This window comes from Phaenicophaeus curvirostris, chromosome 1, assembly GCF_032191515.1.
Source record: "Phaenicophaeus curvirostris isolate KB17595 chromosome 1, BPBGC_Pcur_1.0, whole genome shotgun sequence".
NCBI classification, from domain to species: Eukaryota; Metazoa; Chordata; class Aves; order Cuculiformes; family Cuculidae; genus Phaenicophaeus; species Phaenicophaeus curvirostris.
Genome location: NC_091392.1, coordinates 204,434,356 through 204,448,702, shown reverse-complemented (window position 1 = coordinate 204,448,702; position 14,347 = coordinate 204,434,356). Strand labels below are relative to the sequence as shown.

The window sequence follows — 14,347 nt, the reverse complement described above, 5'->3', positions numbered from 1 at the left end:
GGGGAATCACAGAAATGATATCCTTGCAACTGAAATCTTTGAAAATCCTATATCGTAGGTGAACTGTAAATAAGCCTAATGCAGACTGACAGTATTGTTTTAAAAGACATTTTGCATAGGTTGAAAGGGAAAAAGAAAAGGCAGCTAACAACCTGTCTGAAGACAGAGGAGGATATCATGATGCTTTGTTTATATTATAGTATCGTGCTGTTAGAGTATTTCTCAAGAAGTGGAAACTGGTGGTACAGCCCTACTCCCAGGAGAACAGCCAAGCTACTAACTGATTCCCAGATTAATGGTGATATCTAAATTGTTCATTTTTCTAAGGAAAATTCCTGTTATTTTTGATTTCCATTTTAGAAAGTTTGCACAAAGTTTTGCAAAAATTTTTGGAAAAACAAACAGGGAAAATTCCCCCCCACCATGTATTTTTTAAAAAAGAACCACTGGATTATGACTTGACTATAGAGTAAACGTTATTCAGAAACACTGTATACAAGTTTTTTTTCTGAAATTAATTGTTTACAATGAATTCTTAGCCTTTCTATAAGAAAACCCTTTCAAACAAAGCTATTAAATAAACTGTATGACTAAATATATGGTTGTGTATCTAAAAATGTTTTTTGAAGAAAGCTGATTCTTATTCATACAGTGGAGTGCTCAGACTGCTATGTCAGAAATTTGAAGTTGTGAACTTAACATGCTGTCTGACATGAAGAGGGAGAGAATTATTGGTTTAAGTCTACAGTTACACTGTTGTTTTTTCAGAATACCTCCCAGAAGTGCACAGTTTATCTCATTGGAAAGCAGATATCTGGGATGGATTATAAGGCTTGTGACTAAGAAGGGACAGGTGAAGGAATGCTAAGGTCACAGACTTGAATATAAATATCTACAAATGGGTGAAATATTTGTAACCTATAGTAATTAGTTCAGCCCTGCTAACTTTTCCACGTATCTACATCCTTGAGCTCTGCAACAAAACTGCCGAAGTTGGCTGTTACTTTTTGAATGTCATTATTTTCAAGTATGTTAAAATATGCTCTGCTGTTTTTCTGAACCATGTTCTAAACATTTATATAGTCTTTGCTGGAAACAGTAAAAAGAAAATGCATTTACATTGCTATTTTTCATCTTTACCAGGAAACCCGATTAGATGACCATCATCATGTTGCCGTAGCTCTCGGGAAACAGGAGGAATTTGGACAGAAGCAATCTGATGTAAGAAATGATGAAATGTTTTAGGTCTTGGTAACTAACCTCTTGAACATGAACTTAGTCTGATACTAAAGCTAAAAGCGTGTTATCTCAAAAGCCGGGCCAAGGAGAAAGCTTATCGTAAGCACAGAATTAACCAGATTGTTTCTGAACTGTTACTTCTAGTTATGTTGTGCCTATTTTGGGAAAGTTATGGGAGGGAGAAATGGTTTCAGAGGACAGCAACAGGTAACGTCAAATCTGGAATGCATGTGTTACAGCATTCAGTGTGTTCATTCAAGAGAAGATTAAATGATCTTTGTCACAGCCTGCTTTGCATGGGAAAGACGGTTTTCACAGAGGAAATTCAAGACAGTGAACCAATCTGGACTGCTAAACTAGTATGGCACCTCACCAAGTTCATTTTAACGAGGGCTGTCATTGCATGTATCCCAGAGCAGATCTGTCTCTCAAACACCATTATGACAATATAACCTTTAGGACGAGCAACAACCAACAGATGGGAAGAACAGCAGTGTTAGTCTTTATTCCATGTCATCTCTTTATTGAAAGAAGCAGCAAAGCTACTTAAAAGCTTTTTGGATTTTCTATGCAATTTAACAAAGACCTTGATCATGAAAATAGCAAGAAGAGTCAAATTTGAGGTAGACTGACAAGTTGTGGCCAAAACAGCCACACAGTCAGCAAAGGAGAGTGTGACAAATTGCCAGGTTCATCTGTGGTGTTTTAGCTGCTCGCAAGAAAATGGTTTATGTGTTTTTGTCTATGCAGATTCTGCCAGGAACTAGAACAACAATAATTAGTGTATGAATTGATAAAAGGAAGAAAGTGTCCACGCTTCTATCATGGTCATGAAGTCTTGAGTCTGTGTTCATGGATAACACAGAGGCAGACCTTTTAACTGGTATTGGTTAGATTAAAAAAGGTATAAACTACCTTTGAGGATTTACTATGGCAGATCAGTGTTCAAATATTCTTTAAGAAAATACGTGCTTTCTGTTTGACAGGACATAAACCCATGGGGCTGCATATCATCCCTCCTACAGGAATACTGATGAATGTTGCTCTGAGGTGAAAAGACGGTGGCCATTATTTCTAAAGACAGTTACCCTAGTATTCTACAAAAATCCAGGATTTTTAAATATTGACCTTCATTGTCACAGTCACACACCTTAAAATTATCATTGAAAGAACAGGCATGGTGTCAAGAGTTATGATGAAAAGTCTTTGAATCAAGAAAAGTGTCAAAGGCATACTTGTCCACTGGCTAAATTTGTGATGACCTAAATTTCATTAACTCAATTCACTGAAAAAAGGTCATTTTAAATAGGACAAGTGAGCATTCTGTGACTCCCCAATGTGGAAATGAAGTGAAAATTTCTGTACTATTGCATTGTGCCTTTCCAGGACTCCTTCTAACAGGAATGCAGAGGAAATTAGAGTGGCCTTCTCTCTTTATAAATGAACTGTAAAAAAGGATTCTCTTTATTGCCAGGTGTGTTGGAAGGAAAAGGTGTTCTTAGTCTTCATTTAAAAAAATTGAGCATGTGGACATTATACAATTGCTTCAGGATGTCAGTGCTTATCTCTGTTCCCTCTCTGCTCTCATAGGAGTAATTCATTACATCCTGTGTGCAGAGCATGTACTTGCAGTGAGTTTTCTTCCTACCTTGATAGCAACTACCTACAATTCACAGGAAAGACCAATTATTACTTTATAGTACTATAATTTAAATTCCCTGGTGTTGAAAAGTCTTAACAAAATGTATGCTAGTGATTGCTGTGTGCTTGAAGAGGCAGAACATTTATCTGTGCCTTTACCTAGATCTAGACAGCGATGGGCTGCCTGATCCAGTGGGACATGTCCCTGCCCATGGCAGGGGGGTTGGAACTAGATGATCTTTAAGGTCCCTTCCAACCCAAACTGTTCTATGATTCTATGATTCTATGATTCTGTGATTCTGTGATTCTATGATCCTAGGCAAGTCTCAGTGTAAGATGGTGAAGTTTATAATTCTTTATAATTCCAGTCTGGGCTATAAAATATCTTTCAGTCTATCACCTGCTAAATTTCACAAGTCTTGTGATGAATTCAGTCAGAACACACTTGTCTTCAGACAAGCATGTGCTGAAGTTCAAACTAGATCTGCTAAGAATCTTCGTAGCTCCGAGGCTTAGTTCATGTTTGGTATGCATCTGTGATGTAACTCACATGGCTTTAGGCATAGTTCCTCTAGCTTTACCGCATCTCCAAAATGCCAGAATGTCTATCCTTACAGAAGTGACATGGTGTTATATAGTGACAAGCAGCTCAATTAACTTTTGCTTCAGTCTGCATTGGAAAACTTTGATGTTTGCTGTGCTGTTGGAAGAAACACAAACCGTTTTGTTGTCTGTCCATTTGTTCCTAACAACAGTTCACTGCTCAAACACTAAAGTGGAGCATAGATGTTTTTGCTCTTTTACCTAGTTAGTGACCTGCCTTCATTGATGTGACAGGAAGGGATAACAAAATCAACAAAATGGGCCTGACAGAGTCACCTTCAGCACTTGGACGTAAGCAAGCAAGTGCCTACAGGGTATCATTATGAACCAATCCTCCAAGCCCTCTCCAGGTACTCAACATGCTGGAGTGCCTTTCTAAAGTGCCTGTACACCAATATACACAGTATGGGGAACAAACATGATGAATTAGACACCAGTGTGCAGTTGCAGGGCTATGATCATGTTGGGATCATGGAAACGTGGTGGAATGTGTCCCTACCCATCACAGAGGGGTTGGACTTAGCTGATCTTTAAGGTCCCTTCCAACCCAAACTGTTCTACGATTCTATGATGCCTCCCATGGCTGGAGTGTTTCAATCAAGAGGTACAGGCTACTTAGGAAGGAATGGCAGGGAAGATGAGAAGCAGGAGTTGCCCTTTACATGAGAGAGCATCTAGAATGAATGTGTCTGCCTGGGGGTTGATGAGGAGCCAGCTGAGAGTTTCTGCATTAGGATAAAAAAGAGGGTAAGTCAAGGTGACATTATAGTGGGTGTCTGTTTTATGCTACATGGCCAGAAAGAACAAGTGGATCAGGCCCTCTGCAGACAGATAGAAGCAGCCTCCCATTCACAGTCCCTGGTCATCATTCCCAACAGAATCACAACAGGACATAAGCAATCTAGGAGGTTCCTGGAGTTCATTGACAACATCTTCCTCTGATAGAGGGACCAGCTAAAAGAGTTGCTCTGCTGGGCCTGCTCACCAACACAGAGGATCTTCTTGGAGATGTGACGGTCAAAGACAGTCTTGTCTATAGTGAATTTGAGGTGGTGGAGTTCAGGATCCTGGGGGTAGGGAGGAGGGCTCGCACCCTGGAATTGAGATCAGGCTTTTAGCTCATCAAAAATCTGTTTGGAATAGTCCCATGGCATAAGGCCTCGGAAGTGAGTGGGCCCCGAGAAAGCTGCTTAATATTCAAAAAACATCTCCTCCAAGCTCAAGGGACTTCCAGTGAGGTGAGCTGAAAACTGGCTGAATGGTTGAGCCTAGAGGGTGATGGTCAGTGGCACAAAGTCCAGTTGGAGGCCGGTAGCTAGAGACGTATCCCAGGGGTCAATACTGGATCCAGTCTTGTTTAACATCTTCATTAATGATCAGAGCCAGTATTCGCTCCCCAAGAAGTTAACAGTACTTTAGCCCGCAGGAAAAATGTGTCAGTTTGTGTGATGAACTGAATAACCACACTGCAGAGTAACCCTGCTGAATTCTAACAGATAGAAAACATTAAGAATATGTTGCTTGAGCAAATGCTGCATTTAGAAGGATCAGCTGTATTCGTGTTCAATTCATGCAGCTGTACTGTTTGCCCTGCTGTTTGGGAAGAATTACACTTGCAGATAGCATACAACCAGCTAAACAGTAACATGTGCTCAAAAAAAAACAAACCTTTTTTTTTTAATTCTTAAGTGTGACTTCTCTTGAAGTAATGGAACTAACACAGAGACCACGTCACTCTCATCTGCAATATCTCAGTCTGCATCTAACCTGGATTTAACATGGGGAATTGTGGGTTGATTGTGACCACTTTTGTCCTGAAATAACATGAGTTTGAGAGAAGCATGTGAAACCTCAGTGAGGAATGATTAGGCACACTGTTAGTGGAATAAATCCTCACACTGTCATCTCAAATAATCATGTGTGCTGGAGAATAAAGTACAGTTTGTTTTGGCTTGTTGGTGGTTTTTTCCTTTCTTTTTTTCTGGACTTAAAAACTCATTCTGTGTATTTACAACATTCTGTATTCTTTCAGTTTTCTGAACTGAGTTTCAAAGAAAAACTCGCTTTTTTGGTGTGGCCTGTTACGTGCTTTGTTAGTACTATAGAGCCTAAATTGGGGACAATGACATTGTTCTCAACTGGAATATTTTCTTTCTTTTTCAGTAAGCAATGTGAAGTTTGAACTGGATAGGGAATATTGCAGGAAGAAAATTGAAATATATCAATTCATATAATACTAATACATGAATACTAATATGGATTTTCCTTAGGTACCTTCCCTGGAGCCCAACCAACCACAGTTTACATTATTGACTTTTGAAGATTTAGTTGCATCCGGTATTCCAGTCGCACCTGAGGATTCTGCGTATTGGGATAATTTTTGTTCTAAGCAGGAGAATCCATTGAAACAGAACTCGCATTCAAGACAAGAATGCTTATAAGAGAAAGAAAGAAAATTGTCAAAGTTGCTGTTAATCTATGTAATTCACAGTGTGAGAATAGTGAACGTGTGTAAATGAAACGTATTTTTCCTTATTTAAACTATGAGTCTGATCTTCACCTTTTTAAAACAGGCATTCTTTATTGATAACTTAATGAAGATGCATGTTTCCTTGCTGCAGGGATTTTGAGTGAAAAATCTGAGCTGACTATGTGCTTTTTTGCTTATCCACGCCTGTGGTTCTTACACTTCAATACCCATGCTAGAAACAAGGAGCATGGTTACAAGGATGTTGATTAGTCAACAAACGTTTAATATAAAAAATGTATTTCTCTACTACATTTATAATGAAGCTTATGATACATCCTTGTCTCTTACAAAAATAATAGCTTTGTTCTCAGGAACATGAACAAATTCAGAAAAACTGTTACAAATCCTGTAGCTGTTATTATATGGTGCAAGTGTTTGTACAACAGTTTGTGTAGTAGCAGTCTGAGGAAGTCTGAATCTTAGTCATCTTGGAACTACATCTGTGCAAAACTAGTTTGAGGCAGGGAATTAATTTATAAGTATTTCATATCCTTTTCCCTTACAATCTTTGTTAATTAAAGCTACTTGTATATAATTTAGGAGATGGTTATTAACAGTTCTTTTTGTATTTTTTCTCTTAGCAATAGGCATGAGCCAAACAGTACTTTGATTTTCCTAGCCTTGCCTTTACATCTGTACTGTCATAGAGACTAAGTCATGGGGCCGGAGGGACGCTGCAATGAAAACCCCATTTCCTTTTTTTTCCAAATAGTCTCATGACATTGAAAGACAGAATATTTTATTGCCTTACAGTAAATTAAAATTTCTGCAGGAGATCTGTAGGTCTTACGTGCTCCCTTACAGTATTTCATTTTTCTTTTTCAAAACAACCCATTTTCTGCCTTATCTCTCACTTTTCTTTCTAGAAGTCATGAATACATTCCAGTTCATCTAAATATAAGGAAGGAAGTATACTGAACAGAATGAATTCTACTGAATTGAATTATTTTCCCAACCAAAACCAGTTAATTTCTGTCCTGGAATTAGATACAGATTTTCAGTGAATTTGAGTTTGTTACAACTTGACTGCACCCTGTATTCTGATAGAGGGAGGATCTCTTTGTAGTGTAATCATGTGTTATTAAAAAGATACAAAAAAGTTTAGATAGAAGAGGATGCGAGTTTTACAATATTATACAAGCCTTTGGAGTTTGGGTGTAGATAATTCTGAATTCCAGTATGCTGTTAATCTTTCCCACTTCTACCACTTCTTACTAATATTTTGTTTCCATTTCAATGACACTCATCTTGCATGCTCATCATAGTTTTTGGTGGTTTGTGTTTTTTCCCTCCAAAACTGCAAATCAGTGAAGCAGTGACTCTTCACTCCAGACTCCACAGAGGTTTAATTAGATCTTCAGTAACTTCAAATCTGAAGTTAACAGAAATACAGAATAATTCATAAACAAATTGTAAGTTAACTATTCCAGACTGTTTATTTAAATTAAACACAGCTTGCAATAAATAATTGGCATTCCATGGAGGCTAGAAAAGGCTATTTAGTACATATATAATTTTATTTAATGGAATAGGGTATTTCTAACTGATTCAGTTGACTCTCTCTTACATTCTACTCTACCTGAAATGTGCTGTAATCCCAGATGAACAAGCACATGATAGTGCTTAAGAGCTGAGATAACTCGAAGTGTTGCCAAGGTGAAAGACTGTACTTGCTCTGCTACAGGTTTTGAAAGTCTGAGGAATAAGGAGATCTATTCAGAGTAGGAGAAGTTGGAGAGTACTGTGCTCTGTGGCTGGAGGAGCCATTGATTCCAGCCGTACTAGCCAGTTTAAATTGCCAGCTTTTTTTGCAGTGAAATGAACTGCAAATCTGAGATGAGATTAATAGAGAATTTTCAGATCTAGATTATTTGGGGTAAAGGAGTTGATTTAATATTTGAGATTTTTTTTTTTTGCCTGGTTTCAGTCTCTCAAAACATTTTTTTTCTCTCATTGGAAAGGGTTTAAAAAATATTACTCAAATTGTTTTTAATACTGTGCCTGCATGTAAGTAGAAGACCTGCCAATTTTGTTAAATCAGAAAACTACACTTGGTTTGCTTGCCAGGAATATGATAATTTTCAGGACTACATCTAATTAGAAAGGCTAGAAAAACAAAGGCATTTGTTTTGTTTAACTTTCCATGAAGTAGAAGTGTAGTTTCTAACAATCCAGACCAAATTATCTAGAAAATTGCAGTTTCTCACATTAACCTCTTTTTTTTTTTTTTTTTTTAACCTTAGGTAGCAGTAAGGTCAGGTGATGGCAGTGCCTTGTGAAGGGCCACTTGATTCTGGTTTTTTAGTGTCAGTGCAAACAGACGGAAATTTTACACTTGCTTTGTCCAGTATGAGGAAGAAGAGGTGTATAGTTATTGAATAATCAGTTAAAAGCATGCTGCTAAAGGCCAGCAAGGTGCTTCAACTCTTTATGAATGTGTATGATCCTTCTTAAAGTCATCAAAATGTTCTTAAGGGCATCTGTGTACCGTAGAGGCACATAGCGAAATCAATGTTGCTACTGTGTACTAATATGTTGATGTAATCTCACAGCTATAAGATTTATTTTTTTATTTCACCATCACACTTTCTGTTATGTAAAAAATTAAGCCCTATATCCACACATGACGCCTTTTCATTTCCTCAGAATACAGTCTTAATGTCCGTAGAGTGTCTCTGTCATTTTTAGAGATACTGGTCCAGCTCCAGCTCCCCTCTTTAGTTCAGGTTGTTGGCCCAGTCCAGTGCAGATGAGCTGAACTTTGCTGATCTCCCAGCACTCTCCTGTCTGTAAGAAAAGCCCTAGTTATGCCTAGAAGCAATCTGGCCTACAGGTTCTTTCTCAAGAGCTCCATTCCTTTATTTGTTTTGTTTTTTATATACTGCCCTACACATGACTATATCATGTACCTGGATTCCAGAGAGTAAGAAGCTGCAAATCACAAGATCTGATCCACGTGAGCCTTTCCCAGCAGGTTCTGTAGCTAGATAGTAATTTCTTTATGGAACGGGATTGACCAGCTTCCTTGTTTCTCAAAGTACAGACTTAGATCAGATCCGCTGCCCTAGACCACAGACCAACTCAGTGTTTCTGAGGAACGGTTGTTAACTGTCTCTGACCTGCCAATAAACTTTTAAAAATTTTAGGTTTTCAGTGGACAGATTGGCAAAAGTGCATAAGTGTGTTTTAGTTTGGATATATTATCATGTTTAAACCTTTGTGTATCTTACACAGAAAATGTTAGAGTGAATTAGGAACTTCAGGACATAAAACTGTGTTCAAGACAATTTGCAGCTGTGTGATGAGACTGCTGCCATGAGGTGTAAAAGTCTAGCTTGAAGAAGTGGATCAGATGAACTCACTCAGCCTTTCCCAATGTCTGTAAACCTATGCATAATGTATATTGTTACTGTATTATAGGATCAAATGCGCTGATGTTAATCAAATGTACATGCTTCTCATTCCTCCAGAATATGGGTGTGTTGGATTGCTCTACACTCTATAGAAAATGTAGGCATGAAAATAACTTCTAATTTCTTCTCAAGAGAGACAACATTTAAGAGATTTTCTTTCAAAAAGTCCCTTTTTTTGTAATATGTTATTTTCTTGTGCTCTACTGACAGTTTTTATGGCCAGATACTATGTATGACTCCTGTTTCTGCTAAGATTGAGGTTAATTTATTCATTGAAATAAAATGAATTATTTTGTGTTTGTGTTCTGACCTTGTGTTGCCTATTTATGATTCTACCTTTCTGAGTTATTTTGTTATCTCGATATTATTTAGATCCAGACATAGGTGGGGTTACTGAGCCACTTACCTAACTCCCTTTGTTATTTCTGATACAATTTATAGGAACACAAAACTTTATGCTCCTAGGACATCCTTTAATGAATTATGATACAGCGGTGTAGACCAGCTGTCCACTCTGTGGTGTTCTTGTAAGACCAGGTGTATTCCAGTCTTCCGAGACCACTTGCTTGTTTCTTCCTGATACTTTAATTTAAACAACGTGCAACCTATTTTCTTGGCATAACCATGACATAATGTTGTATACTACGTTACAATGAGTGTCTCATCGTTTGGTTTAGATTGCTGTAGTGCAGGGTTTAATGTTTGTATGAAGGGAAGTATTTTTACGTACAAGGCTGCAGCTTTGCAAAGTGGTACTTGCCAATGAAGGGAAATTTCTGGAGAATTTTGGAACTCTAGTAGAACGCAGGTTCTTCATGTTGTAGTAGGAGCTTATTCACACAGAAGAAGTGCTTTTGCACAAGGGTTTTCTTTAAAACATCTGGAAAAAATTGGTTTGGATCAGTGAGGCACAGGTTGCCTTGAAGGCAAGATTGGATGGTGCCTTGGGCAGCCTGGTCTGGTGAGAGGTGTGCCTACCCATGGCAGGGGGTTGGATCTGGATGACCTTTAAGGTCCCTTCCAACCCAAACCATTCTACGATGCTATGAATTTACTAATGGCTTTTCTCATCACTGTTTGCTGGTTTTGGCTTGAAGGCACCATAGATGGCAATCTGAATAACTGGTGCAGAGGGGACTGCAGTGTCGAGGAAGTGGAAAAAACCTAAAATAAATATTAATGTCCTTTATAAGTATGATGGCAGATGTTATTTGCCATTGCATAATGCTTATTGTGTGCTGTATATGTAATGTATTAACAATGTCATGTATTATCTATGTTATATAAGAATTTTTTACAATTATTACACGCATATTTATATATATAGACACAAACACTTTATATAGAGCATCTTATCATCCAGTTAAGGATAGACCTGTGTTTTCTTCTCTAGTTTGTATCAGTGTAAGTAGCTATAAGTAGTTAAAAAATGCAGTCATTGTTTTTCATTCTAGAGTGGCGTTTCATATATTTAAATGAGTTTGAATTTGAAACAGCAGATAGAAAAAAACCTGAAAATGCTACCTTCTCCTTTAAAGTGAATATCCTGTATTTTCTCAGCTTCAGCATCATCATTTTCTGTAATTTATCATTGCTACCATCAAGTGAGTGAATTCTTAGTCTGTGCATCAGCTGATTGCATGATGTACTCCTCATCAACTGAGAGCTTTTGTGAAAGGTATGGTGAATGGCATAAACAATGAGGTCACCAGTCTCTTTGTAAGAAAAATGGAGTTTTCCTGGGTGTTTTGAGTTCAAAAACTGTCTACTGCATAGAGTAATATTCTCAGCAAGCAGTGCTTACTGCCTACATAAAAGCATTTTGTTAATTTTGTGACAGTTATGTGATCTACAATTAATTAGCTACCTATAAAACATTAGGAAAGCGTATTTGATTAATTTTATATAGTAAAATTGTGTGTGGGTAAAGGTCACATGTCAGCTGTGTACTTGCTTATACCATAATTAAAATTCCCATGTGAATGAAAGCAACATATTACACATAGACTAATCTTTCTGATATCATTGCTTCTGCCTAATTACTTGTTAAGATCTTTAAATAATTGGCCTTGTTAATTTAGAATGTTTTCCCCAAAGTGCAGTACGATATTCTATTGCATTTAAGCTGGGGCAATCAGGCAGCTCCTGCTTACAGAAATCATTGTTATCTCTCAGTCACCTTTCAGGATAAAAAGAGACAGCAGCAAACTGCCCACTGCAGTCAGAGCCCAGGGGTTCCAGTTGGTGTGGGTGAAGTCAGGCGTGCTGGCCGCAGAGCTGTGTAACGCTGGTCATATAAATGCCTTTAAGTAATCAGAAAATAAGTCTTATCCACCGAGCTGAATCTTCAGTTAAAAGAAGAAAGTCATGTCAAATGAAGGCAATAATTTGTCCCAGAAAAAAGGGCTGCTGGAATAGTGAAGAAACCTTGTATGTGCCAGGAATTTTAAAATATATCTTAATTTATTTGTAAAGGTCAGTTTGGGGACTTCTGAAACAATGTGATAAAATGTTTACATTCTTGGTTGTTTTTTTCCAGCGTGACAGCAGTTTGAGAGCAGCATTGATTGAGTTGTTGAGTTTGTATAAAGAGCTTTTAAAAAGGAAATAAAAATACTGTTGCATTAAAATTTAAATGTGTTAATGCAAATGTATCTGTTCCAGCCACACAATGTGTTTAAACTCATTTGTTCTCAGACTACAGTTTGTCACTGACAGATAGATCAGAGATTTGCTATGGGTACGTAGCATAAACACACACTTATTCTTATATATACATTTATTTTTATGTTTTATATGTATATGATATACACATAGCCAGCTTTAAAAGAACTAGAAACTTACCCTATCTTTATTAACTCAGTAACTGAGAAGTAGAAGAAAAGATCTACAAGAGCAAGTAATAAAAACAATACAAATGCATTTGGCTGAGGCAAGAGACAATTTAAGGCTCAGCAGCAGGGGAAAACCAGTGCCTTGAACAAACAGGAGGAGCAGGTTAAGATGTAAATTTTTTCATCAGTTAGAAATTTTTATTAAAAATACAGTAATTAAATAATATTAAAAGAAGTTTATAGATTTTAATTTTTTTTTTCTGTGTCATTTAATGATCGACCCTTTGTATGAGGGAAGTTGACAACAGAAACCTAAGAAACAAGACTGCATTAAATTTATTTTGGTTTAGCCCATAGGTCTTAAAGGCTTTTCTAGTTCAACATCCAGTGAAACATCCAGAGAAAAAGCTGAGGTATCTTTAGAGTGTATATTTGAAATATGTTTTAAGTTTCTAGCAGGTCTTCTCAACAAGAGTCCAGATGCAACCGTTTCCGAAAATGAAGGCTTCTGAAAAAGTCTGTTGACATTGTGAGTTGGCAGGTAGCAAAAAAACTGTTGGTTTGAAAAGCTGGTGAGCATGTTATATCCGAGTAACTACTGACAGCTCTGATTAGCCAAGGAAACTGGTAAGAGGAGTGAGGGTGGCCAAGGACTGTAAACCAGTCTAGTACCTGAGCTGGCATCAAACAAGACTTTAGAGGAAGAAGAAGTTGTGGATGGTCCCTCCCTTGAAGTGTTCAAGGCTGGGTTGGATGGGACCTTGAGCAGCCTGGTCTGAAGGGAGGTGTCCCTTCCAATAGCAGGGGGGGTGGCAGTGGATGGTCTTTAAGTTCTCTTCCAAACCAAACCATTCTGTGATTCTTAATGTAAGTGCAGCAGCAGCTAAAACCCAGTTCTATGTAGAACAGTGTATTTTTTTGTGGTGAAAGCCATTGTTCTAAGGTTTATGGATTCTAAAATAAGTCTTCAATTTGTCTTTTTTTTTCCCTCAATAGAAATAAAACCACGTACTTTCTATTAGAAATGGTACAGGACAATGGTGCTGGTGGGAGTTTAGAACGAGTCTTCTGATTCTGGTGTTGAAATATTTTTCTCCCTCCAGTTTCTGAAGTGTAACATTTCTGTATTTCTAACATATTTTTTCTTGTATTTTTTCTATGACTTTTTGTTCATGTTTAGGTCTAAAAAGGCTTTGCTTCTACTTTAATCAAGCAAGAGCTCCTGGTTATGTTACAACTGGACACCTGGTAATCTAAAAGTGTCATTTAGAGATAGTCTTTTGCCTGTTGGCTGTATTTCTGTGCAACCATAGCAAAATCACTTCTTGATGTCTCTGTTTCCCTTCTGCCTGCCTATCATCAGCTGAAACTGCAAGTCTCTTTGGAGAAAGAAACTGTCTCTCAGTACTTAGTAAAGTGGAGGTCTGGTCTCAGCTGGAGCCCCTTTGCATCACTCTTGCACTAATAATACAGAAATAATTGAATCCCACCAATGACAAACCTAATAATCCAACGGCAGTTTCTTCGAACTCAGATGAGGTTGTTCTTGTACGTGGGGGATGATCACAGGTCATTGTGCTGATACAAGACAGACTTGGCTGTTTGGCTGATAATTCACCAAAGAGAGGTCTATACACTATAGATCTTGGGTGGTTCCTGTGAAAGGAGATATCACTGTTAGGCTCTTCCACCTTGGTGTATTGTGTTTCTCTGCCTAGCCTAGAGGTGGTTTTATGTTGAGATTTCTAGCTGGTTTTATGCCTGCCTGCTCATCCATTTGAATTAGTAAGTCTGTAATAGAATTACAGAACATCTATGCCAGTAATTTTTATACAGCAGGCAGCAGGCCAAAGGCTTGACAATAACATAACTTAATTAAATGTGAGTGTATGCATGAACTAAAAGGTAATTCACTTGTGCTTAGGGTATATGGCCTCTGCTTACCATGCTTTCCTGCTTAACCTACAACTTCTTGGCCAGGCAATTTTTATCTTCTGCAGGCTGAGGTCTCTTTTGTGATGCTGCCATGTGCTAATTACAGAGGTGATAACAGGCTGCCCAGGGAGGTAGTTGAGTCACCTTCCCTG

At 37.8% G+C, this 14,347-nt stretch overlaps 1 protein-coding gene across 1 annotated transcript in view; it reads left to right on the top strand.

The window, feature by feature from the left end:
- The window catches only part of AASDHPPT (aminoadipate-semialdehyde dehydrogenase-phosphopantetheinyl transferase), a 30,705-nt gene extending 20,970 nt beyond the window's left edge, over positions 1-9,735 (top strand). Inside the window, exons 5-6 of the mRNA XM_069883544.1 lie at positions 1,144-1,221; positions 5,754-9,735. Of these exons, the coding sequence (XP_069739645.1) occupies positions 1,144-1,221; positions 5,754-5,924 (249 nt within the window). The 3' untranslated portion in view covers positions 5,925-9,735. The remainder of the gene's footprint in view (positions 1-1,143; positions 1,222-5,753) is intronic.
- Positions 9,736-14,347: the final 4,612 nt, after the last annotated feature.